General features: G+C 41.6%; 1 protein-coding gene across 1 annotated transcript in view; it reads left to right on the top strand.

The window, feature by feature from the left end:
- Window positions 1-25,828, top strand: part of NIN (ninein) — a 158,876-nt gene that overhangs the window by 51,873 nt on the left and 81,175 nt on the right. The window contains exons 5-15 of the mRNA XM_089654855.1: window positions 222-412; window positions 8,019-8,165; window positions 11,735-11,902; window positions 13,691-13,827; window positions 16,158-16,298; window positions 16,738-16,912; window positions 17,229-17,339; window positions 18,934-19,023; window positions 19,124-19,262; window positions 24,162-24,283; window positions 24,814-25,337. Of these exons, the coding sequence (XP_089510981.1) occupies window positions 222-412; window positions 8,019-8,165; window positions 11,735-11,902; window positions 13,691-13,827; window positions 16,158-16,298; window positions 16,738-16,912; window positions 17,229-17,339; window positions 18,934-19,023; window positions 19,124-19,262; window positions 24,162-24,283; window positions 24,814-25,337 (1,945 nt within the window). The remainder of the gene's footprint in view (window positions 1-221; window positions 413-8,018; window positions 8,166-11,734; window positions 11,903-13,690; window positions 13,828-16,157; window positions 16,299-16,737; window positions 16,913-17,228; window positions 17,340-18,933; window positions 19,024-19,123; window positions 19,263-24,161; window positions 24,284-24,813; window positions 25,338-25,828) is intronic.

Genomic DNA, 25,828 nt, shown 5'->3' with positions numbered 1-25,828 from the left:
GAATAAAGGATATCCTGCTAAATCCTGACACTTTAAAAGTCAAGATCTAGAGTGTCTTTTCGAGAAATCTGGACAAGGAAGTTAATTTTTTTAATCTTTTTAAAAATATGGAACACAGCTGGTACTTTTTACGCAAGATTAGTGAAGTTACTAGTTTTGTTTCTGTTATATGCCAATTTATTTTTAGACTTTTTTGTGATTGTAGTGTTTTTACTTATCAGGTCAGTTACGGTTTTGGAACCCAGATGACCTCAATGCTTCCCAGACCACACTGTCTCCTGACCAGGACTGGGTGGAAGAGAAGCTTCAGTTGATCTGTGAGGATCTAGGCATTACTAGAGATGGGCACCTGCACAGGAAGAAGCTTCTGTCTATCTGTGAACAGTATGGATTTCAAAATCTGGACAAAGAGGTAAGCAGACTATTGATGTCCGTATGTTTTGGTTGGTGTATGTCAGACTGTGGCAAACAGAACTGAATCTGTACCACAAAAATGGCAAGTGTGCTCACCTGCATCTGTATACTTGGATGCTTGGGAATACAATGGGCCTGAGCAAGTTTGGCAACCAAGTACCCCAATGACCACTTTGGTAATGTTGACAGGGCCTACTATGTGGGCCAACTCCGGTGCCATTTAGCTTGTGATAAACTTGGGTATAAGTAACTTTTAAAAACAATTGCTAAAATTGCTCATCTACTATTTTGGGGGGGCTTACGGTCCTTCAGACTTTAGGGGGGCCAGACTTTGGTGTCAATGGGAGGAATAATGCCCAATCGTTGGTGTCAGTTGGAGTAGTAGTACCCCATCATTGTTAGTGGGAGGAATAGTTCCCCATCATTGGTAGTGGGAGGAATAGTTCCCCATCATTGGTAGTGGAAGGAATAGTTCCCCATCATTGGTAGTGGGAGAAATAGTACCACATCATTGGTAGTGGGAGGAATAGTACCCCATCATTGGTAGTGGAAGGAATAGTTCCCCATCATTGGTAGTGGAAGAAATAGTGCCCCATCATTGGTGTCAGTTGGGAGGAATAATGCCCCATCACTGGTAGTGGGAGGAATAGTACACTATCGTTTGTGCCAGTTGAATAGTACCTCATCATTGGTATCAGGGGGATGGAATAGTACCCTGTCATTGGCGTCAGTGGGAGGAATAGTGCCCTATCATTGGTAGTGGAAGGAATAATACCCCATTGTTGGTGTCAGTGGAAGACATAGTGCCTCATTGTTGGTGTCAGTGGAAGGAATAGTGCCCTACTGTTGGTGTCAGTGGGAGGAATAGTGCCCTGTATCAGTGAGGAACAGTGCCCCAAGGGCCAGATAATGCAAAGGGCCACAGTTTGGAGACCACTGTACTAATGTAAAGATTTTCCACTAGGCTGTCTTGTTTCAGTTGTGGGGAAAGGTTGTGGTGGACAAAACTTGATGGACAGGTTTTAGTTCTTATCTGAAACTAAATGGCTATCTGTGTGGCTAGCATTCAGAGATTATATCAGTATTGGAAATACATTCTTGAGAAGCCACATATGGAAGCCATTGTCAGTGGATTGAATACTAATTACAGGGGCAGTGAAGCTGCAAACCTGCCTGCTGCATGTCTGAAAGGAAAAGCTTGGGCTTATGGAAAACGTTCTGGGTGGTCCTTACCATTTTGTTGATGATCACTGGTAGTTCAAATAGTTGACATAAGGTGGGATGATGGTATAGGGCTATAGGCTTTGAACAGTATGGTAGTATGGCTGCCCTCTTTTATGAAGCCATCTAAGGCAGTAGTGCAGCTGTTCAGCTGGTGATGCCAGTGTAAATGGGATAGCGGTACATAGGCTGCCTTTGTTCACATCTTTAGGAAAACATTGATGCTGAAGGAGTGACAATAGTCCAGCAACTAACACTGGAAATCTGTGACCCGAAACACAAGTATGCAAATGAGGTGTTCTGACTTCAATTGCTGTAGCATGTTCCAGTTCATGATTTAAATTATTGAAGCCAGAGACAACTAGGTGTTTAGTGACAAAGGCCTACATGTTCCTTTATAGGGAACTCCAGGAAAATATAAGTCACAAATTATTGCAATTCTGTATTCCTGAATACATCATTAAATGTATCTTTTTATATACAGTGGATATAAAAAGTCTACACACCCCTGTTAAAATGTTAGGTTTCTGTGATGTAAAAAATTAAAGATAAATAATTTCAGAACTTTTTCCGCCTTTAATGTGACCTATAAAGTGTACAACTTAATTGAAAAACAAACTGAAATCTTTTAAGAGGGAAAGTAAACCTAAAAAAAACTAAAATAATGTAGTTGCATAAGTGTGCACACCCTCTTATAACTGGGGATGTAGCTGTGTTCAGAATTAAGCAATCACATTCAAAATCATGTTAAATAGGAGTCAGTACACATCTGCTATCATTTAAAGTGCCTCTGAATAACCCCAAATAAAGTTCAGCTGTTCTAGTAGGTCTTTTCTGAAATTTTCTTAGTTGCATCCTACAGCAAAAGCCATGGTCCTTGGAGAGCTTCCAAAGCATCAGAGGGATCTCACTGTTAAAATGTGTCAATCAGGAGCAGGGTATAAAAGAATTTCCAAGGCATTAGATATACCATGGAACACAGCGAAGACAGTCATCATCAAGTGGAGAAAATATGGCGCAATAGTGACATTACCAAGAACTGGACGTCCCTCCAAAATTGATAGAGACGAGAATAAAACTGGTCTGGGAGGCTGCCAAGAGGCCTACAGCAACATTAACGGAGCTGCAGGAATATCTGTAAAGTACTAGTGTGTGGTACATGTGACAGCAATCTCCCGTATCCTTCCTATGTCTGGGCTATGGGGTAGAGTTGCAAGACAGAAGCCTTTTCTTACGAAGAAAAACACCCAGCTAAATTTGCAAAAACACATCTGAAGTCTCCCAAAAGCATGTGGGAAAATGTGTTCTGGTCTGATGAAACCAAGGTTGAACTTTTTGGCCATAATGCCAAAAGATATGTTTGGCTCAAAAACAACACTGCACATCACCAAAAGAACACCATACCCATTGTGAAGCATGGTGGTGGTAGCATCATGCTTTGGGGCTGTTTTTCTTCAGCTGGAACTGGGGCCTTAGTCAAGGTAGAGGGAATTATGAACAGTTCCAAATACCAGTCAATATTAGAACAAACTTCCAGCTTCTGCTAAAAAGCTGAACATGAAGAGGAACTTCATCTTTCAGCATGACAACGACCCAAAGCGCACATCCAAATCAACAAAGAAATGGCTTCACCAGAAGAAGATGAGTTTTGGAATGGCCCAGCCAGATCCCAGACCTGAATCTGATTGAAAATCTGTGGGGTGCTCTGAAGAGGACTGTGCACAGGAGATGCCCTCGCAATCTGACAGATTTGGAGTGTTGCCAAGTCAAGATGTGCCATGCTGATAGACTCCTCCCCAAAAAGAGTGAGTGCTGGAATCACATCAAAAGGGGCTTCAACAAAGTATTAGTTTAAGGGTGTGCACACTTATGCAACCATATATATTTTGTTTTATTTTTACTTTTCTCCACCTAAAAGATTTCAGTTTGTTGTTCAACTGAGTTATACATTTTATAGGTTACATTAAAGGTGAAAAAAGTTCTGAAATGATTTATCTTTGTCCCATTTTTTTACATCACAGAAACCTGACATTTTAACGGGTGTGTAGACTTTTTATATCCATTGTATGCAGTGGTTTAAAAAAATGCTCTTTAGCAAGGAATAGACATTCCACATTAATAATTATGCTACCAAAACTAGTGTGCACTGTAAATTGCTTCCAGGATTGCTCCTGTTTCTTCTTGCCAGAGGCTGCCAATTTGCTGAAGCCCTGAGCAGCAGTAAATCTTTAGGCTGTCAGAAGATGGGCCTCTACATTTTCAGCATAGTGCCTAAAAATAGAAAGCAACTGAGCATGTGCAGAGCAAGGTGAGACAGTGTATTACTGGATTTTAAACAGTATAGGCACGTATTTTTAATGTTTTACATAGCTATACCTGCAAATGGGGGCCAGCCTGAAGTGATCTAGCAGGACTTAATTTTCTGACTAAAGTTCCACTTTACATATCCGGGTTTGAAAATTGCATCAGCCATTTGCAGTCCCATTACAGCAGAACTCAGGCTGGGAGAGGGAGAAGCAGCACAAAGAGCCAATCAATTATGCTACATTGTAAGGAGCATTTTGAGTAGAGAAGAGTCAAAGGGAGACAAGCTCATCAGTCTGTTGCTTCTCCTTTAGGCCCTTTTCAAACTGGGTGCAACTTGCATGCTCAGTGGGGGATCTCTCTGCTGATCCCTGCTGAGCAGAGCAGGCAGATGACAGGTCCTTGTCTGTCTATTTAAACCTGATTGCCCTCTAATCCATTCAGCCTTGATGGAAGGGAACTGATCCCCTTCCATTTTTTTTTCTTTAATTGGATCACATTGGAGATAGGTAGGTGTAAATGGATGCAAGTCTGTTGACACCCACCACTCCATAGAGCTGAATGGAAGGTCCGATCGGGTCCACCTGAAAAACTGAAAGCAGACCCACTCAGACTGATTGTGTGGAAGAGACCTTACGGTCCAGTCTCTGGCTGGGAGAGGGACAAGACCTCTTGCTGTTACTAAACTGCAACAAATGGAAATCAGGCCTCTGGTATTGGATAGAGCTGTGTTGTGTGGCAGGGCTGTGTAAATCTCTGAACTAGTTGGAAAAAAGTTCTTACCCGGGCGGACTGACCATTTGGAAACTCGGGCACTGCCCGAGGGCCCGGGGTCAGTAGGGGGCCCCATGAGATTCCCTGGTACCTTTTTCATAGGCTTTTTTGAGTTTGGGCAAGGACACAGGGGCCCCATGATCCCCTATTGCCCAAGGACCCCATGAGTTGTCAGTCCGCCCCTGGTTCTTACCATTTGACAGGTAAAACAGTCCCATATACACTCACCGGCCTCTATTAGGTCCACCTGTTCAATTGCTTGGTAACATAAATTGCTAATCAGCCAATCACATGGCAGCAACTCAATGCCTTTAGGCATGTAGATGTAGTGAAGACGACTTGCTGAAGTTCAAACTGAGCATCAGATTGGGGAAGAAAGGGGGTTTAAGTGACTTGGAACATGGCGTGGTTGTTGGTACCAGACGGGCTGGTCTGAGTATTTCAAAAACTGCTGATCTACTGGGATTTTCATACACAACCATCTCTAGGGTTTACAGAGAATGGTCTGAAAAAGAGAAAATATCCAGTGAGTGGCAGTTATGTGGATGAAAATGCCTTGTTGTCAGAGGACAATGGGAAGACCATCTGCGACATTCAGATGCTAGGTAGATGGTAGTTTGGTATAAACAACATGAAAGTATGGATCCATCCTGCCTTGTATCAACGGTTCAGACTGATGATGGTGTGGGGGATATTTTCTTGGCACTAGCAAGGTGTACCTAATAAAGTGGCTGGTTAGTGTATGTAGGTTTGTCTAGAGTTCAGGTTGTACAGGTTACAACAGAGAGAACCTCTTTCTCCTGCTTTCTGTGGACCAATCACACTATTGGAGCACTGATACATCCTCCTATGAACCTAAAGATTTCACCTTCTGATGATCTACGTCATTCTTGGTTTTATTTTTCCAAGTCCTCTGCAGGAAGTGACGTTTCTAAAGACTATTAGTATTCATTATGAAACAACTTTTTCTTCCAAATTTCAGTAACAATACTGTGGTTGTCTTCAGTTCCTCCTTGGACAAACATTTGAAAGTTGCATTTCCTCTTCAAGTCATGGGAGCATGAGCGATGACGCTGGTCTTAGCAGTGTGACCGCGTGGTCTGTAATATGAGGCATATATTAGAGATGTTTGGCTGGTGAATGGGGGCTCCCAAATTTTTCATTGGCTACAGCAACCAGTTTGGTCTTACCTCCCGAATACTTGTCCTACACTCTTCTCAATCTAGTGGCAATCCAATACCTGTTTTGCTTTTTCTTTTTAGCACATCTAGAAGCCAAATGTTTTAGCTTGCAGAATGCAATTTTTCGTAGTTAGTCCACAAGGGTACGAGTTAATATATATATTCTTTTATAATGCATTTATGCCCAAAAAGGAAAAAAAAAAAGTAATATGTTGCTGTGTACCAATCTTTGGACATGGTGGCTGCATTTCTTTTTCTTTCTTTCAGGCTTTTTCTTCTGGTGTTTTCACCAGGTGATCCTGCACTTCTGTCACTTCATGTCTACACTGACTTCTCTATTGTGTGGAAGTAGCCATGGTTGTCAACACAGGCTGGATTTCAAACATGTCTACCTTTGTTCATCTCTAGTGCATGGTGGATTGATGGGATTAGTGGATTAGTACATTGCACAAGCAAGACTAACAAAATAATGTCTGTCTGTTTTTTTCTTTTTAAACCAAACAAGGCAGCAAGGATTCTGTATTTCTGGCAAGATCATCAGGTGTTTTGTGTACTTGCTGAAAAAGTTCTTACCAGGAAAAATAAAAACTAATCTAATCACAATGTCTAAGGATTTTATAAAAATTTTTGTTTTTGGGATCAGATATACTTTAATGGTTTCTGTTCAGAACTTCTCCCGACGTGTCAGATTCCTCCCATTTGATAACATGGAGTAGTTTGAAGTGTCTATCACAAACTAGAATAAGAAGTCTTGCACAGAAGGTTCTTTTTGACCCCTAGGCTGTTTTTTAGTGGCGTCTGTTTGCATTGAAACTGATTCAAGCACGTTCGGCTCTGCTAACAGATTCAAGCACGTTCGGCTTCGTTTTCTGATCTATTATAGAAAGGCAGAGAATGAAAGTCTTGCATAGAAGCTTCTTTTGGACCCCCAGGCTGTTTTTTTTAGTGGTGTCTGTTTTGCAATGAAATGGATTCGAGCACATTCGGCTGTGCTAACGGATTTGAGCACACTCGGCCGTGCTAACAGATTCGATCACGTTCGGCTAGTGCATTCGAGCACTTTGGGCTCTGCTAGTGCATTCAAGCATGTTCAGCCTCGCTTTCTGATAACTAATCTATTACAGAGAGGTAGAGAATGAAAGTCTTCCATAGAAACTTCTTTTTGACCCCCAGGCTGTTTTTTAGTGGTGTCTGTTTGCAATGAAACTGATTCGAGCACGTTGGGCTCTGCTAGTGCGTTCGAGCACGTTGGGCTCTGCTAGTGTGTTCGAGCACGTTGGGCTCTGCTAGTGCGTTCGAGCACGTTGGGCTCTGCTAGTGCGTTCGTGCACGTTGGGCTCTGCTAGTGCGTTCGTGCACGTTGGGCTCTGCTAGTGCGTTCGTGCACGTTGGGCTCTGCTAGTGCGTTCGTGCACGTTGGGCTCTGCTAGTGCGTTCGAGCACGTTGGGCTCTGCTAGTGCGTTCGAGCACGTTGGGCTCTGCTAGTGCGTTCGAGCACGTTGGGCTCTGCTAGTGCGTTCGAGCACGTTGGGCTCTGCTAGTGCGTTCGAGCACGTTGGGCTCTGCTAGTGCGTTCGAGCACGTTGGGCTCTGCTAGTGCGTTCGAGCACGTTGGGCTCTGCTAGTGCGTTCGAGCACGTTCAGCTTCGCTTTCTGATAAGTAATCTATTACAGAGAGGTAGAGAATGAAAGTCTTGCATAGAAGCTTCTTTCTGACCCCCAGGCTGTTTTTTTTTTTTTTTTTTATAGTGTTGTCTGTTTGCAATGAAACTGATTTGAGCAAGTTCGGCTTTGCTAACGGATTTGAGCAAGTTCGTCTTTGCTTTCTGATAGCTAATATATTACCGAAGGGCAGAGAATGAAAGCGGTCTGCTTAGATGGTACTGGGTGCTTTGAAATGTGTTTTTTTTTTTGGAGTAAATCCTCTCTCCATTCTTTGAATTAAATTCTTTTGAGAACTCTGCAAACGGCTTTTCAATCACCTTTGAATTCTTGAAACTTTGAATTCTTTGAATCTTTTTGCTGCTTTGTACTGCCCCCTATAGGTAGCTGTTAAAATAACTTGATGAAAGTTGAATGGGGTTTTACGTTGCATGTCTAAGTTAGCTTCTTGTATATTGCAGGCCCTGGAAGATGCATTGCAGAATGTTGACCATGATGAAACCATGAGCCTTCAGGATTTTTTCTATGAAGTGTGTAAGAATACCAAACCACCAACTCCGTCTTCCTCCACTCCTTATCGACAGTTGAAGAGGCACTTATCCCTACAGGTAAAATTTAGCCTTTTTAGGCACGATCACTTCTGATACCTTGGGCAAGTCCAGGACAAGGGGTGGGTGGGATTGACAGCTGACTTGCTCGTGGTATGATGTGATCTGGAGAGGAGGAGCGGGCGGGTTGTGCTGTCTAGTGCAGGGCCCTGATGCCACAATCCCATAGCCCCCCTATAGTGTATTTTTTTTTTGGGGGGGTGGGAGATTTTTGCGGATACATAATGCTCATACATTATGGGGAGGAGCTCTAAATGACCTTGTCCCAGCACTGATAGCCATTTCAAGTGCAGCCCCAACACATAGACCAGGCAATATGCATTGTTTCCTATGTTTCTGTGCTGAAACGTACTCCATTCAGTCCTCTTTTCAGATTAGTGACATTTCAAGAAAGGTTTTTTTTGGGGGAAAAAGTAAACCGCGAGATGCACCATGATCCGTGCACCAGGAGTGTGTCCCCCAGCATTACCGAGTGGCTCACTGGTGTGAACTAGTCCTAAGGCTCCAAAAAACTCTAATCTGTACATCAGAAAAAATTAACAAATACTAAATATTGGAGATGCTGCAAACATATGGGGTCAGTAAAATACATTTTTTGGCAATTCTCACATATTGGAAGACCTGAACTGTGGATGCTATGTCCAGAAGGTCTAGCCAAATGCAAAAATTATTCACCAGTTAATCTGTACGCTCCTTGCAGCTGATCTTTTCCCATTGCTGACCTCAGTACTGGGACAGGGTCATTTAGTGCCCAGGGTAGGGATTCAGAACTGCACCCCATCAAACCCCCCACCCCTTCTTCTCACCGCTGCTAATGCATGATGTAGAATGGGTGTACCACCCTACGCCCATTCATGTCTCCTTCTGGCTGTACATGTTTGGCATGTATTGCGCACCGCACATGCGTGGCCAATCATTTGCCTTCCAACAGCTAGAAGGTAGTTGTGCATGTTTTTTTATGTCCGCTGTGGGTGGATGGGGTGAGATAAGTGGACTTACTGGCCAAGTTCACTTTTGGGAACATGTTTCATCCGTTTTTAGGGTGGAACATGTAACATGTTCCCTATCCTGCAGCCGCTGCTCCCTTCCCTATGACAGAAGTACAGGGAGAAGTTCCCCATACTAGCTGTCACTTTGCAAAAACAACGCGGCTCTGCCCACATGGGGCTGCGTCATTCATTCACAGACCTCTGTGAATGAATGAACTACAAGTCCCAACAGCCTTAGTGGCTGTCAGCTTGTAGTCTTCAATGAACTACCACGGTGCTGTGAGCGTTGTGGTAGTTCGTTGATTCTTCCTGTCAGATGTATCAGCTTGCTCGTACGGGATGTACAAGCGAGCAGATACATTGACAAGTCTGCAGGAGACCTAGATGGCATCAGCGATCTGCTGATCGCTGGTGTAATGCTTTAGAGGCCCCCAACATAAATAATAAATGCATTTTTTTACTTGCAAAAAAAGTGCATTTATTATTTTTTGTGTAAAAGTGAATTTATCCTTTTAATTGAGCAGAATGTGACAGCTGTAGCTATCAGAGCAGAAAAGCTTTCAGTTGCCAGCCACTGATCTGAAGTGGGTAGTGAGGGAGCGACTCATCCCACCACTGCACCCAGGGCAGCTGTCCCTCCTGCCCACCCCTTGTTCTGGCCTTGACTGACCTACAGCATTATACCAAACTGCAAATGTACAGGAGTGCCTAGGCATGAAAAGTGCACTATTTTATAGGAGGAACCGAAGACCAAGCTTTTTTTTCTTTGTGTGCCATAGGATAGCAATTTATTTTTTTGAGTTTGTCTGCTTTTAAATAATTCTGCGAAAAAACAAGTACTGTAGTACGTTGAGACATTTTTCTATTTCAATGGTTTTTATTAATTTTTAAACAGTGTAAAAGAGAGGCAATAAAACACGCCCACGCAGGGGCTATCAATTGCACAGATAAAAAAATGCAAAATAAAAAAAGGAAAAACGGTGCTCTAATGCCAACAGGGCAAAAGGTACGCCCACGCAGAGGCTATCAATGGCACATAAGTTACAAAACATTACTGTAACTGACTATAACAACTAAATGCAGCAGTCCAGTCACACCAAAACAGAGAAAATGAAAAAAGAAGAAAGAGGGGAAGAAAAAAGAGAGAAAAAAAAAAAAAAAAAGGAGGGGCAAAGAGCAGGGGTCCAAGAGTGCCAATACCGAACGCCATTACATCCCCAGACTAGCCGGGGAGAGTGTGGGCTTTGAGACATTTTTAAGCCCAATTTTAGGAAATCATTGTTTTTCAAAAACCAGCACAAAGGATGTTACTAACATTTAACCAGAAGTGTCCCTTTTGCTAGTGTTGTCTGTAATAGTGGAAATGTGGTCCTCTGCCTCCCTTTCATACCCCACAGCCTGTAATATTATAGCGGTGCTACAGGTTAATATTATCCCTGGATCTGTGGAAAAAAGAATGCCCACAGTCCACCCATTTCTCCTCCCCTCTCCATTTATAAAAGCTATAATATAGCTTTCATCCATGAAAACCAGTCTATGAATGGAGGAAGGACAGATGAGTGAAAGGTCCACCGCTTCCATTCATAGTGCGCTTTTCATCGGAGGAAGTTATAGTATAGCGTTTATGAATAAAGGAGGTGGGCATAGATGGCAGTCTTGATGAGTACCTGTCACAGGTCCTGCATTGTTATTAACCCCTGCATCGGAAGATTATGGCTGTGGAGTATGGGAGAGTGGCTAGAGGACTTCATATTTCTACTATTTAAGCCCCCACCAGTACTGTGGACACTTTGTTAGAGACAAGTAAAATCCCTTGTGCAGTTTTTTTTTTAAAAGCAATTTTTTTCTAAACTTGGGCTTTAATCTTAAATTATAATTACTGACTGCCTCCCCAGAATCCTACTAAGGCCAGTTTAGACTTGCGGTTGGAGGGCAGCCAAAATGCGTGGTTGATCTGCGTCTTTTTTTTTCTGCTCACGAACCGTCCCTTCTTAAGATGCAATAGGCAACAGATGGTATGCTTACATGGTGCAGCCACGATGCCGTGCGCCCACGGCAAATGTGAGCAAACGTGTAGAGGTCAGTACATGGCACCCCTGCCGAATGCTAGACATTCAAATCAACGGGGGAAGCACCGCAAAAGCTCTACAACCATGCGCAGTGGTGAGGAGGTATCGCATCACTTCCTCACCGCCTGTCAGTAGTCTCTGGAGTGCGATCTGAGCGTGGATTGGGATGTAGAGGTAAGGGAGATTTAGACACAAGGCACATTTGGGCCTTGTTCAAATAAACTTCAGCTTGTACAAAAGCAGGGTGTACTATAAGCTCAACAAAGCATTTGCAAAGCTTTCTGCAAGCTTCAGGCAGTTTTGTTGTCGTTCTTTTTTTTTTTTTTTTTTTTTTAAGCGACCTTCAGCTCCAGATTTGAGTATGCTTCATACGTTTCTAAATGGAACTGCTCAGTTTCACATTGGACAGGCTACAGGAAACCCCAGCACTACTTTAAACTTTTGGCAGAGCTATAAGCTCTTGGTACTTCCGAGTTTATAATTTGAATACCTGTTATTTCTTTTATTCTAGCCATATGATGAAAGTGGAAGGCGGACACTTACCCCTTCTGCCATGTCTGGGACAATTGGCCTTCGACTATTCTCCAAGTTTGATGATGGTACGGGTTATGGCTGCGTGGAGGACATCATAGACATGTGGCATGAAGAAGGACTTGACAACAGCCAGGCCATCCTTAAGGTTGGTGCTTTAAACCATTGCTTTTGTCATGTGTTATGCCCAGTGGGTAAATTCTTACTCTTGAGTGTAAATTGTAGGCTTCTTCAGTATGAGAGCAATGTGCAAAATTCAGTTACTGATAGCAGCCCAAATAAATAATTTGTAAAATTGTAGAAAGGTCATGCCAATCTATCATACCCACATTTATGATTTATTAAAATACAGTGCAACAACCGTTGCATTCACAATGGCCCCAGAGCACACAGGCAAATGGTGGAAGGGTATGTTTCTGGGGTTTTTCCGGTTTATGGCTAATGGTAAGACTCCACATGAATTGTCTGCAGCTACCCATAGAAGAATTAGGAATACATAGCAACCACCTGCCTTTGCTGGCAAAACTCTGCCCTCTTCCGGTGTGCGGTATCAGTAGGTGACACATTTAACAGGAAATTCCCCGGTCCTTGGTTTAACTCATATAACGCATATACACGGTGGCAGATAGGGTGGACCTTTAATGCCTGTCACGAATATGTGTCCAAAGTGGCTTGAGATTGGGTTGCGGAGAACATGCTGAATGAGTGGCCATTGACATCTGATTTGGTGGTGCTTCTAATCAAGGGCCAGTGGGATGAGCTCCTGATCATGTGGCCACTCTAAGAAACAAGCGCAGCAGACACATGATAGAGAAGCCATGCTGCCTCCTGGGCAATGTCCACTTAAAGGCCTGCTAGAAGATGGTGTGAATCAATTATTGATTTCTCTGTAGTAACATTTGGTGATTGTAGCCGTATTAGTGCATTTGCGACAGAAACAATTGAGTACTGTCCGTGATACTTTTTTTATTTGCACTAACATACAATTTTGAGGACAAGCTTTCGGGGTATGTCCCCTTCTTCAAAGTCCAAACAGTACTATTACAAATCACAAAGTTTAAGCAGAATGTTAGACGGGATTGAGAAAAAAAAAAAAGGCTACAGATGAGATACATCAAGAGCGAGGGGGGGACGGGGGATACTACACTCACACAGAGGGGGTCAAGCTTCAGCTGATAGTCCTAAAGCTGTCGGATAATGGTTGAGGAATCCCATGTCCAAGTTAAGGCCGTTATCTTTTGTGTCAAATAGAATTATCATTCTTAGTTCAAATGTTTTTCTTTCCTGGATAGATTTTTGAATTTGGTTCTGAAAGGAAAATTCAAATCTATCCAGGAAAGAAAAACATTTGAACTAAGAATGATAATTCTATTTGACACAAAAGATAACGGCCTTAACTTGGACATGGGATTCCTCAACCATTATCCGACAGCTTTAGGACTATCAGCTGAAGCTTGACCCCCTCTGTGTGAGTGTAGTATCCCCCCCTCGCTCTTGATGTATCTTATCTGTAGCCTTTTGTTTTTTCTCAATCCCTTCTAACATTCTGCTTAAACTTTGTGATTTGTAATAGTACTGTTTGGACTTTGAAGAAGGTGACATACCCCGAAAGCTTGTCCTCAAAATTGTATGTTAGTGCAAATAAAAAAAGTATCACGGACAGTACTCAATTGTTTCTGTAGTAACATGAAACATTGGTTGCAATAAGTTGTTGCACTTGTTTACTTTGTTCATTGTACTGTCTTGTATAAACGTTTTATTTAATCCTCATTTTCCCTATCACAGGTCCTGTATTGGACATGCAAGGTGGGCTCTCTTTTTATGTTGTGTTCTTCATTTAAGAAGACCCCCACAGTGTAAAAATAATACAAAATTGAAAAAAATCTTCTCCTGTGGACAAATCACATGTCCTTTTTGTCATCTCTTTAATTTTCAGGCTCTGGATTTCAGTTTAGAAGGTAAAATCAATCTTGCAGAGCTGACCATGACACTGGAAAATGAGCTTCTGATAACCAAAAATGAGATCTACCAAGCAGCCCTCGTCAGCTTCCGCTCAGAGATCAGAAACTTACTGTAAGTTCATTACTTTCGCTTTGTGGCCTGTTTATATTAGTTGGAGAATAGGAAGTTTCTTTAGAAGATGCCAAGAATCTCAATGGTCACGATGAGGAAGTTCTCTGCTTTTGTCCAGAACTTTGTGTTGTTATGTATTTAACCTCTGCCAACCATGTAGCACATACTGCATATACAGTGGCAAGAATGGTGTATTTTAACACCCAACTGCTGCACTTTATACAGGTCCACGCTGTCTCCCAGGTGTTAAAACCTGCTAAAAAGACTGCCAAGAGGCAGTGTTAAGGGGTTAAAGCTAAATTCTAGACAGATCTAAAAGACACAAATGAATATTGTTCTGTAAATAATAAACCATTAACTATTTTTTTAAATGCAAGTGTTGTAAATACCTGAATTTGACCTGATATTCACCTCTTGAAGTTCTTGTACAATGTGGGTTGATTGTTACTGGGTACATGAGTGAGGGTATCAAGTAGAGGAAATATACTGTGAGAGGACTGAAGGTGATTATTGCAGCATTCTGTATTAACATCTGCCATGTTTTCCACAGTCGCTGAAATTTTAATATTTCAGTCATTTTGGCAATGCCTGCACTGGCTGCTTAAATAAAATTGGTCAGCAGTGCCCAGACCTTGGTGAAGTGGGCTGGAAAAGGAGAGCATATCAATGGTCTGATATTTCCACAGTGGTTGCAGTAATTTTATCAGGCCCTGAAACTTTAAGGTTCACCAAGACTTTTTTTCTTTTTCATGAAATTATAAAAATGGGCATATGTTGAAAGTATCTGAAAAGGTTACCTTTGGTGGTTAAAAGAGAAGTATGGGGTTTAAATTAAAAAAAAAAAAATTAGAAGCAGCGGGGGACAGGTACAGCATTGGACGAGGCTGCATTCTCTTAGGTGAGTATAAGACTGAGAATTGAGTGATCAACAATCGCTGGTCGCTCAGTCTTCAGTGAGAAGAGAGCGGTGACTGTCAGACTGTTCCTCTCCTTCAGCGCTCACTGGAGTTCTGGGCTGTGGAGGGGGCAGAAGTGGCTGGCTCACTCTCCCACCAGCTTGTTGAGAGACTGAGCCAGCTGCCAGTCCAGGCTTCTGGGTGGATCCCAACTTTTAAAGTCTGGATCTTTCTAGAGCCTGAGAGACATCAACCAACAGCAGGGTCACAGAGTGCAGAATGAACTGCACTCCTGGGATCCATAGGACAAGTAGGGCCAGAAAAGCTTTGGCCATACTTCTCCTTTTAACTGAAGTCAAAATGTCATAGATACAGGCATCTAAAATTTAAATGCACATCTCAGTTTTTCCTGAAAGAGAGCAGTCTAGCACCTTTTGAAGCCTCCCTGTTGGTCTTTAAAGCCAAAAAAGCTAATTACATTTTGTGCAGGTTCAGGAAAATATCTGTTGATCCTGACAGAAATATAGTATCCTTGTAACTACTGTGCATTGAACTGAAATCTCAAACAATTATCTTAGCTTTCCAAGCTATCATCTGTGAACCCCTCCTCCCTATGCAATGGATGAAGGGAGGCATTTTTAGTCCAAACCAAGAGAATAGGCAAAGGTGACCATGCTGGTCCTCCATAGATACAGTACAGGGAGGATTATCACTCAAGGACAGGCAGGAGTACCAGGTGAAGGAAACTAATAAAAAGCCATAAAAACAGTAATGCCTCCAAGTACTGGTAGTCTACAATATATTACATTTTTGTTTTGGTTTTTATGTACAATTTAAAACAAAGCTTGTGTGATGCCATTGCACAATTAAATGGAAAGTCCATCAGCTGACTTTACTGGTGCAGCACTTGGTGGTGCTTCCTCTACCTTTTGGGCCTCATTCTTGAGCCATCACTGTGATGGAAAGCCTCACCAGCCAGTAACAAGGCTTAGTCTGGACAGAAAGTAGCAGGTTCATGCTCTCAACTAGGGAAGCGTTAAACATATGGATCTGAAAGTATGAGGGTGAGGGGCAATGACCATGAATGCTAGAACTGCCATTTCATGCAGGCACATGGAGGCGTCCTCTGTATGAGGTGGTTTAGAGAAGTTTTTTCACGGTTAAGGTTTGTTTCTGTATAATTGGCATCCTCACTGACCACCGGGAGGTGGTGGGGGAGAGCCAAGCTTGCCCTTTATTTTAAGCTGCTGGTTGTCTCTGGATTAGCTGACTATTTTGAAAATTTATGTAGTCAGTTATGTGATAGGTATACTTCATGGCCGGTTGTGGAAACTATTACAGTCTTTAAAAGAGTCCTTGGCAGTGATACATTTTCCCCACAGGGAGAATAAGAACTTTGGCAATTTAGTTGTCACTTTGTTCCATATTTTCCAGGGAGAGGGTTGATCAGACTGCCAGAGAGAAAGAAAAGCTCCGCCTGGATTTGGAGAAGAATGAGAAACAGAAGAATCTCATGGCTTTGGAAGTGGATGACCATCATGCAGCTATTGAGCGACGGAATGAACACAACCTTATGTAGGTTTTTGTAGTGACATTCTAGTCATTTGTATGTGTGGGTCCTCCAGACGTTCCTGAGATTTGAAGACTGTTTGTAGTAGGATTGTGGTTTTTGGATCTGTATTGGCAACTGGAGTGCTACAGTGGCCAATAATGGCATCACATTAAACCAAGGATGGCAGCAGCAGCTGTTGCTTAGTCCAAAAGTCAGGGAACCAAGCTTCTTGAAGTCATCTTGATCCCCCATTGGGTCAGTCTTGGCTAAAAATTGAATAACTGTGAATTTGAACAAAAGTCCTTTTAACACTGGAAGGCTTACTGGTTAACCAAGCGTAGTCAAAGCTTTTTTTTAAAGAAGGCGGGGGGAGGGGTCAGCCATGTTCTCTGAAGGCAATGCACTGTCAACGACTTGGGTATAGATCTACAATCCATTGTGCCTCATCTTATATTTTGTCAGAAAACTGGATGAGGAGTACAAGGAGAGAACAGCTGCTCTAAAAAGTGAGCTGAGGAAGGAGAGAGAGCAGATTTTTCAGCAAGCAAATCGGCAGCGGTTAGACCTAGAACAGGAATTGGAGAAGGTCAAAGTGGAAGAGAATTACCTGCGAGACCGGCTGACCTTGTCTATAAAGGTAGGTGTAGAAGCGTTTCTGTGGGGTAAAAAGGTTTGTTGTCTGTTTCTATTTTTTCTGGGAAAAAAATGTGATAAGTTAAAGCTAGGCTTTGTGTCGATTGATTCAGACAGCACCTCTGGCTGTTTTCTTCCATCAAGCTGTTATCCAAGAGACCCAGGATGAATGGAAGACCCTCTGGCCTGTTGGTCATAATTGGTACTATAGCTCTTGTGCTTTAGGCAGAGCAGAAATATAGGTTTGGTGGGGATCCTGACAGCTGTATTGGCAATATAGTGATGCTTGTCACAAGCTGGATTTTTTTCTATTTGTCTAGGAAAACACCCGTATGGAGAATGAGTTACTTGAGACCACAGAGAAGCTGGTGGAGTGTGAAGCCCTGACAGCCAAGCTGCAGAGGAGTCTGGACAACATACTGAGAGAAAAGGTCAAGAACACTATATAATGTGAAAAAGGTTTAAGGAAAGAGCATTGCTGCCTTTAGAATGCTAAATCACAAGGCATTCTGTAAAGGCAGATCTAGCAAATCACACCTAAGACTTTTTTTTAAGGTTTTCCCAGATTCAGAAAAAAAATTGCTTTGGGTTGTCCCCCGTACCTACTTGGCTGTTTTTGTATATGCCCATTTGAACCCTCTTGATTTATTACTGTGATGCAGTATGACTGTATATGCAGCAATAAAGAAATAAGTATGACATCTTTTTTTTGGCTAAGTGCTGCGTTGAGGGTTAGATGATCCTGTTCTGTGTTGGCAGCACATATGAGTTAAATCACTGCTCTACTACATAATGTAGCAGTCTGACATGACCCCCCCCCCCACCCCCATCCCTGCACACTGCTCCAATCAACAGCACTCTTGCTACCTGAACAGTGCTGTTTGGAGCAGTGTTCGCACGCTGGAGTGCCGGGTGTTGCATTGTATGTGAGCAGCGATCTGACTCTCCTAGATGCTGGCAACACAGGGTATATAGTTTTTTTTTTTTTTTTTTTTTGGATGGAGTGTGGAATGATTAGGATCTTTTGTACAAAAAGGTTTGATTATTCAGTTGTACCTAGGGCAGCAAGATGTCTACCTACAGCCTTTTGCTAAAGGTATTTCTGCATCACTTGATGGAAACCCATTATAATTGATAAATGTATGAGGATAAAATCCCATCGGGTTGGTTAGTGACTTGCTGGTTTGGTATGTATGTAAATAGATCTGCATTTCTACATAGATAAATATTGAAAACCCGATGCTACACATTATTTTTTGAAAGACCGTAATGGGGCAATTGCCAACGATGCTACTAATCCGTGGTTAGACAGATATATAATAAAATTTACTTTGGCAGTCCACTTATTTTGTTTAAAAAAAAATCACATGAGTGAAGGGCCGACTCTGCAGGTACTTCCATTCTGCCCTGAGCAGATGTGCCACAGAACTGCATTGAAATCCTATGTGAACGCAGACAATAAGATCTCCATATGAGCTTTACAATCTTAATGTAGTTTGAAAATTAATTATCATTATTACTAAAATTAGTCTTTTGGTGATCTCACCATGGAAGTTCTTATGTTATTGGGTGACAATGCTCTGTCCCTGTCTTCCAATGGTACTTTTGTGTTGTCAACCTGTCACACAGGCTTTCAACAGAAATTTCAAGTGTCCATTTCAAGGCATTACCCAGACAAGGTCCGTTCTCATCCTGAAACCTGCCCTGAGAAATGCCATACAACTATTGCTGGAGCGCATATAGACAAGAATTGGTTGCAAAGATGCTGTAGGAAATCCGCAGTACAGAGATGTAACAAAAAAATGAAAAAGGTTAACAAAAATGGCAAAAAGTAGTTTAGCAAACTAAATATAATTAGTTTGGGTTTACATTTTATTTAATGTAATGTTTTCAAGCTTTTTTTGTTTTCTAAATGCAATAATGAATTGTCAAAGATTGTCATGGAAATGTCCATGTGAGTCTCCTGCACAGTGGAGTGCTGCCAGTTCCTTCCTTATACAAACTATGGTTTTCTTTGTCTGCCAGTTTGGAGACTTGGACCCGAGCTACGTTGAGTTTTTCCGCCATGAGGAAAAGTTGTTGCAGTTGCGCAATGAGTACGAGAGGCAGCGCAGGGTGAGTTGGCACATAAATAATGAGATTTCACCTGCGCATTTTGCTGACAAATCTACTGCAATTTATTCTAAAATGATGTATCCTGCTTCCACCCGCTCAGGAGCTGCAGGATCGTATTGATGAGCTGCAGCTGGAACTGGAAGAATACCGTTCGCAAGGTGTCCGCGGTTTTCGGTCCTCCCTGAAGAATTCCTTATTTGATGAAATGGATAACAAAAACTCGGTTGAATGTGACCAAGGTAATAATAAAACATGTGCAGGCTGAAGAAATTTTAGCTCATTATGGTCCATAAAGGATGAACTACAGGTCACAGGACATTGATCAGTGCCCAGAACATGCTGATGTGAGTGGAAAGGAGAGCAATGACTCTTCAGTGTGCTACTTGCTTCTTCATTTTCCAAAAAGGAGGCAGGCGAAGCAGAGCTAAATCCTTCAAAACTTTACACGTGTGTTTCAGCTATGTACTGTATATGTACTGTAGGTATTTGCCTGCAGTTTATCTTTAATACTCCAGTTTTAAACTTTTGTTATTTTTCAGTATGCCATCTCGCAAATATGCAGCTGACAGGGCTAATGCATGATGCACTAATACCTCACTGATTTTTTTAAAATTTTTACTTTAATAGTTTATTGAAACTAGAGGCTTTTGTAGTGATTCTATTAACCATTTTATTTATAATACTCCATTACCAGTCCAATTTTAAGTGCTGAAATAGTTTGACAATTACGGTCATGCCACACTGTGCCTAAATTAATTTTAAATACATTTTTAGACCAATACAGATTCTTATTTTGGTATTTAGTAACAACAAAGTTTTTATTTTGTTTTTTGCTTTTTCCCCCCAATTTTTTTTTTTTTTTTAAACCTACAGATGTGCACTATCAGGAGGTGAAGGGGTTTATTTATTTATTACAGGTACTTGTATAGTGCCATATATGTATATGTATATATATATATATATATATATATATATATATATATATATATATATATATATATATATATATATATATATATATATATATTCACATCAGTCCCTAACCCTCAAGGAGTGTACATCTAGGGAGAGTTTTGTACAGGTCCTTGCAGAGTCAGGACAGGGCTGATATAAACTAAGGGAGTGGGGCTGGGGGAGAATTAAAGTGTCTGTAGAGGTAAAAAGTTTTTTACTTTAATGTATGCTCTGCGTTAAGGTAAAAAAAAAAAAAAACTTCACAACTTAATAGTAGCTCCTCTGCTGCACCCCCCCCCTAAATAATTACCTGAGCCTGATCTTTATCCAGTTCTGTGCATGTCTTCAGCAACTCTTTTTCCATCTCCGCGCTCTCACAGGCTTGGCTGAGAGCAGCTGGAGTCATTGGCTCCTGCTGCTGTCAATCAAAATGTGTGAGCGGTGGGGTTAGGAGGGTTGCGGGATCTAGCCAGTCTGTGTGCCTGAATAGACGTACACAGCCCGTCTCATGATCAAGCACGCTCGAGTGCCTCCATAGGAAGTGGTTTCCTATACTGGGCACTCTGCAGAGGTAGGAGCCAGGAGCGCCAGCAGGAGACTGCAGAAGAAGAGGGTCAAAACCATTGCACAGGGCAGGTAAGTATAGCATGTTTATTTTAATTAAACATTTTTTAAAGCTTTAAAACACTTTACCATCTATCCCACAACCTTTGGATATGCATTCATTCATTAGTTCCTCCTTCCTCCCCTTCCCCTGTTGTAAGAGGAAGGGGTGGGCTTTTTAAAATGTTTACATTTGTGATCACTGTGATTGGTAATCACAATGATCACATGGTACAGAGCCACTCTGTAAACGGTCTGTGAACCAGGGCCATTTGATGAAGGCTTTGTTCACAGCCATTAATGGGCACACTGTCTGCCTGAGAATATCTACACTACAGAAAAGGGCTTCCACCACTTCGCTGTTTGTAACCAATAGAAAATAATTTGACACTAAATTCCAGCTCTTTCAAAGAATGAGAGAGGAAATTAGACCAACACATTGGCCAGAGTGGTGTCAGTGCACAGTTAAATGTCCCTACATGTTTCGTCTCTCTACATGGCTTCCTCAGAAATATACTTGATTGCTAGGAGGATAGGTGGATAGCTGGGATAAATAGATTACACCTTAGTGCTTGTGGAAATAAAAGATAACTGCCCAGTGTAGTTGTCACTTTAGGAGGAAGCTACAACTTAGAAACCATGAAAATGGGCGGGAAACCTTTTTATTGATGGTCAGATAGGAGCAAAACTGCAACCTGCTATACACTGTGGCATGCAAAATAAGAAAAAGATAAGGAAATCAAAAATAGAATTAATCAATACTGCAAGGAGATATTTTCTGATGGTTGGAGATAAACTGTTATTTTATCAATATATTACAAAGAAAAATTGAGGAGATTTCTAATATTTTTCATCCTAGATTTGCTTATTCTAGCATTTGCACTAAACAAACAAGCAAGGATAAAAAAACTGACAGCTGGAGGGCAGCTTGTAAGTATTGTTAGCAAAGTATTATGCTGCAGAATAATAAATTCAGATCCGTTTACCAAATATAAATGGCTGGGAGGCAAATATATGGTTCTCTGCTAACAAGCGCTTTTATGTTGAGTCAGCTTTGTTGCGAATCCTGGACTAACCCAATATGACATCTTATGAAGCTGAGAGTTGATAGCTTTGGTACTCTGAGCATGCTCAACATGATATATAAGCGAACCAAGAATACAAAACTCCCTGTGGAAGACAATCAGATATGTTTATTGGCAGATATATTTTCAAGGAGAAACCCCAGCATTACGGCCTTAACAGTAACAGCATTCTAGTAACTGGAAAATAGTGTTTAAAATTTGTAAACCCTAATAATGAACTTTTCCATTTCCTCCATTTTGGTCTGTTAAATTGGAAGCATTTTGTAGTATCTGCCTAATCAGTACAAAAAAAATAAAAATACCCATTGATCCTGCCAGAAATTTTGCAAGCTGATTGCTTTCTGATCTCTCTGCCTAGGCTGCACTTTTATCAGTTACATTGTTTCCAGTTATCTCTGTGGACTGCAAAACACCTCCCTCTATGCTACTGAGGAGAGAGAGAGATGTTCTGTAGTCTTATCCTTGGGTGACCGTTTTCTATTCCTTAAGGCGGAGTTCCGCTCACCCTGTCAAAAAATAAAAGTCAGCAGCTACAAAAACTGTAGCTGCTGACTTTTAAAAAACAGCCACTTACCTGTCCCATGGTGTGTCCCCTGCAGCCCGTTTCACTGGCCGTCCTGTATTCCAGGAGGCCGGAATCTTCAGTGTGGGCACCCGGCTGTGCGAGCGTGCGGCTTCACAGCCGGGTACCCACTGAACATGCGCACGCAGCGCTGCGCTTCATGAATGGTCCTGTAGTCTTCTGGGACCCGTCATGTGTCCCAAAAGATGAGAGGGAGGGAGGGCACCTTCCACTTCTGATAGTCTAGGCGATCGTACCAGAAGTGGGAGCGGGTACCTGTCAAATTTGGATACCTTCGCAGGTGCCAATCCTTAATGGTGAGCGGGGGAGCAGTCCTTAAAGCGGAATTTCCCCTTTTGATTGGAGCTCCGCTTTAAGTACAGTACAGCGAGTGAGCGTTGTCACCCTAGGACAGGAAGTATGGTGCTGGTAGAATCACCAGGTGAAAATAAGTGTGGAAAAAAAAAATTGCAGCCACCACGTTGAAGGACTGTTAAGTTGCACTATTACATTTTTGTTCTCAGGTTTACATATACTGTACTTTTAAAGTGAAAAAGAAAACAGATACATAAAAATACAAATATACAGTTTAGCAAATTATTAAAAATGTTCACAAGAAGCAAAAGTTTTTTGTTCTCACAATCCTAACTAAAAAAAATGAGTAGCTAATATTCACTAAGTGTTTCTAGTTCTGTTTCCTAGAAATAAAAATGAAGCTGCTTTTATTACTGAGGGTATAAATTTACACATTTTTGGACACATAATAGATGAATTGAAATAATTGTAACAGTCCTTTATTTCAACATGTTGGCTTACTATAAGCACAGCGGAAGGAGGTCCCTCTAGTGGACAGAATTGAAAGTGGGGCTGATCATCTTTAGCAGTGGTGTGCAGGCCGCATGTTGCCTAAAACAACCCTGAATGCAGCTCAATACAAAATTGTAAACTTACTTAAAAATGTTGAATTCTTTTAATTAAATGCGTTTACACTTATGGCCGAAGAGAATTGACAGTATCTCTTCACTGGACTTCTATGTTTTATCTTCCCAAAGAAAAATCTCCCACTCTTCACAATCAGCCCTTAATCATGCCATTAGTTTTCAGCAGCACCTATGAACAACTATTTTCACGGATGAAACACACAAAGGGCAACATTAGAACCAAAATATCTGATGAGCACCTTCAGAATTGCTCCTCCATCCATTGAACCAGATATTGATACGTCAGTTTATCAAAACCCGTGTCATATATCGCACCAGTTTATGTTCCCTCTTTTACAATAAAAAAAATTACAAGTAAAAACAGATTTATTACTCAGGTACAATATGTACATAAGTGATCTTTAACTTGATCTGCCCGACTTTGTTCTGCTCAGCAGCTATCCTTGTTGTTAGTACATTTTATGTGCGGCCCAAGACCATTCCTCTTCCAGTGTAGCCCAGGAAGGTCAGTAGGCCGGACACTCCTGATCTATATTGACCTTAAAAAAAAAAAAAAAAGTTATTTCTTGCCAAAGTTAGATCCCCTGCTTCTGTCCTGGCCCTTGAAAGTGGCAATAAAAACACTATTTTATAAAACCCGTTTCTATTAATTACTTACATTGCCAGACTTCACGCTACATGCTCAAGCTGGGAAATGTCTGAGCTCAGGTATTTTGCAGGGTAGCAAATGTTACTCTAGATGACCACTGATCCCTAACCCAAACTAAAGAGTCAGATTCCGATAAAGTGACGAGTGGGCAAATAAATTCATGCATTAGTTAGTCTTCCTGATTATAATTTTAATCTGAATATTTAAATTCTGCATACATCCAGAGGTGATGGACTCTCGTTGCGCTGCAAAAATGAAGAGACCCACAACCAAGTTGCTTCACAATGACTATACAAGACATATTGCAATAGGTTGGATTTGTAATGTGCATTTCTTTGTTGCAGGTATTGGTTCTGAAGACTGCCCTCCTTTAAACATGAGTATAGAGGCAGAAATGGCCATTGAGCATATGCGGGAGCAACACCAGAGGGAAGTTGAGAAATTGACACTGGAACTGGAAAACAAAGTATGTGCTATTTTTGGATGGGATTATAGCAGTTCGGTAGGAAGCTAAAGAACAATTAGATAAAATGGTTGAATGATTTGCAGAGGAGGGGGGGGGGGGGAGGGCGTGCCTAGCGCCACAGCATAAGGAGGCGTGTAAGCTGAACCAGGAGAGCCAGAGGGCCTCTTGGGGATGTAATCACCAATATGGCAGCTTGGGACCAAGAAGTGGCTGAGGACAAGAAGATCTTAGTGGGAAAACGCTGGATCCTCTGAGTGGGTGGGTATCGAAAACCTACAAAACAGATCACCACCTGATAAGGGAGGATAGCAGATCAGATCTCCTTTAAGTACTAATTAAATTTGAACTTGATTAAAAACATCCTTCTGACAGTGAACACCCGGCAACAGTTTGGTTACAGAAGTCCAAACTGTTTATGATTGTAAAGGCAATACTGGTCTCAGGAATGCAACATTACTATCTTACAATGAAATAGATGACTTTCTCTCAAGGTTTTTTTTTTTTTTTTAATCAAGCAATTTTTCTTCCAGACCATGCACTATGAGGAAAAACTCAAAGAAATAAACCTTTCATTTGAGAGAGAGCAGGAAGCCCTAAAGGTGAAACTCGACAATGAGGTTCACAAAGCTGAGGAGCAAATAAAGATCTTCAAAATGAAGCACTTAGAGCTGGAAGCGGTCATTCAGAGACTTAAAGAAGAGCAAAAGGAGGCAGAATTTATGCACCAGGATCAGGTTAGCAGAATGGAGGAGGAGTGTAACTTCCAAAAGCAGCACTTGATGGAGAAAGAAGAAACCTTTCATCGGCAACTAGAAGACGCCCGACAGGTGTATCATAAGGAGAAGGAGGAGCTGGCCCAGAGAGCAGAGGACAGTGAAAAGAGGGCAGAAGCTCAGCTGGCCGAGTTGATGACAACCTATGAAGACAAGAGAGATCAATTGGAGCAAAGTTTTCAGGAGGAAATGTCAAGTTTTCAGGAAAGCCATCAGCTGGAAACACAGGAACTAAGAAGGCAGCTGTTGGAGCAACACCAGCAAGAAGCTGAGGTGCAAAGGTGAGTGACAGTAAGATTGGTTCTTTGTTTTCTGGATCAGTATATGGCATGTAAGTGCTTTAATATCTCACAAGGGCTTTTCAGATTGTATTAAGTGTTTTTGTCCTACCATCAAAGCCACATATTTTTAGACTTTTGTTTTAAAGCCCAATACCAAGATCCAGATTCTTACCTGTTTCACACCCCCCCCCCCCCTTCCAAAGCAATATTTTATCATACATACAATTTTGTTTTCTAAGAAGCTCCTTTTTACAAAGTCTACTTTCCAGTCCTGATGCTGCAGGTTCCTCTTTACCCCCCCTTTTTTTTTTATGGTGGGTGGTTCTCCATGATATAGAGAACAGCACTGTCGCACCATTGCATTTACCTGCACAAGACTTATTTTTCTGAACAGACACTTCTGCTTTCAGGAAATACATTGCAAGTAAACACAGATGCAAAGAAGCATTGGTGTTTGTACAAGTACAGGAGTGTACAGGCATTCACTTCTA

Source organism: Staurois parvus, unplaced genomic scaffold (genome assembly GCF_062004578.1).
Source record: "Staurois parvus isolate SC_StPar_1 unplaced genomic scaffold, SC_StPar_1.0 ptg000811l, whole genome shotgun sequence".
In the NCBI taxonomy this organism is placed as follows: Eukaryota; Metazoa; Chordata; class Amphibia; order Anura; family Ranidae; genus Staurois; species Staurois parvus.
This window is presented reverse-complemented; position numbering and strand designations above follow the sequence as displayed.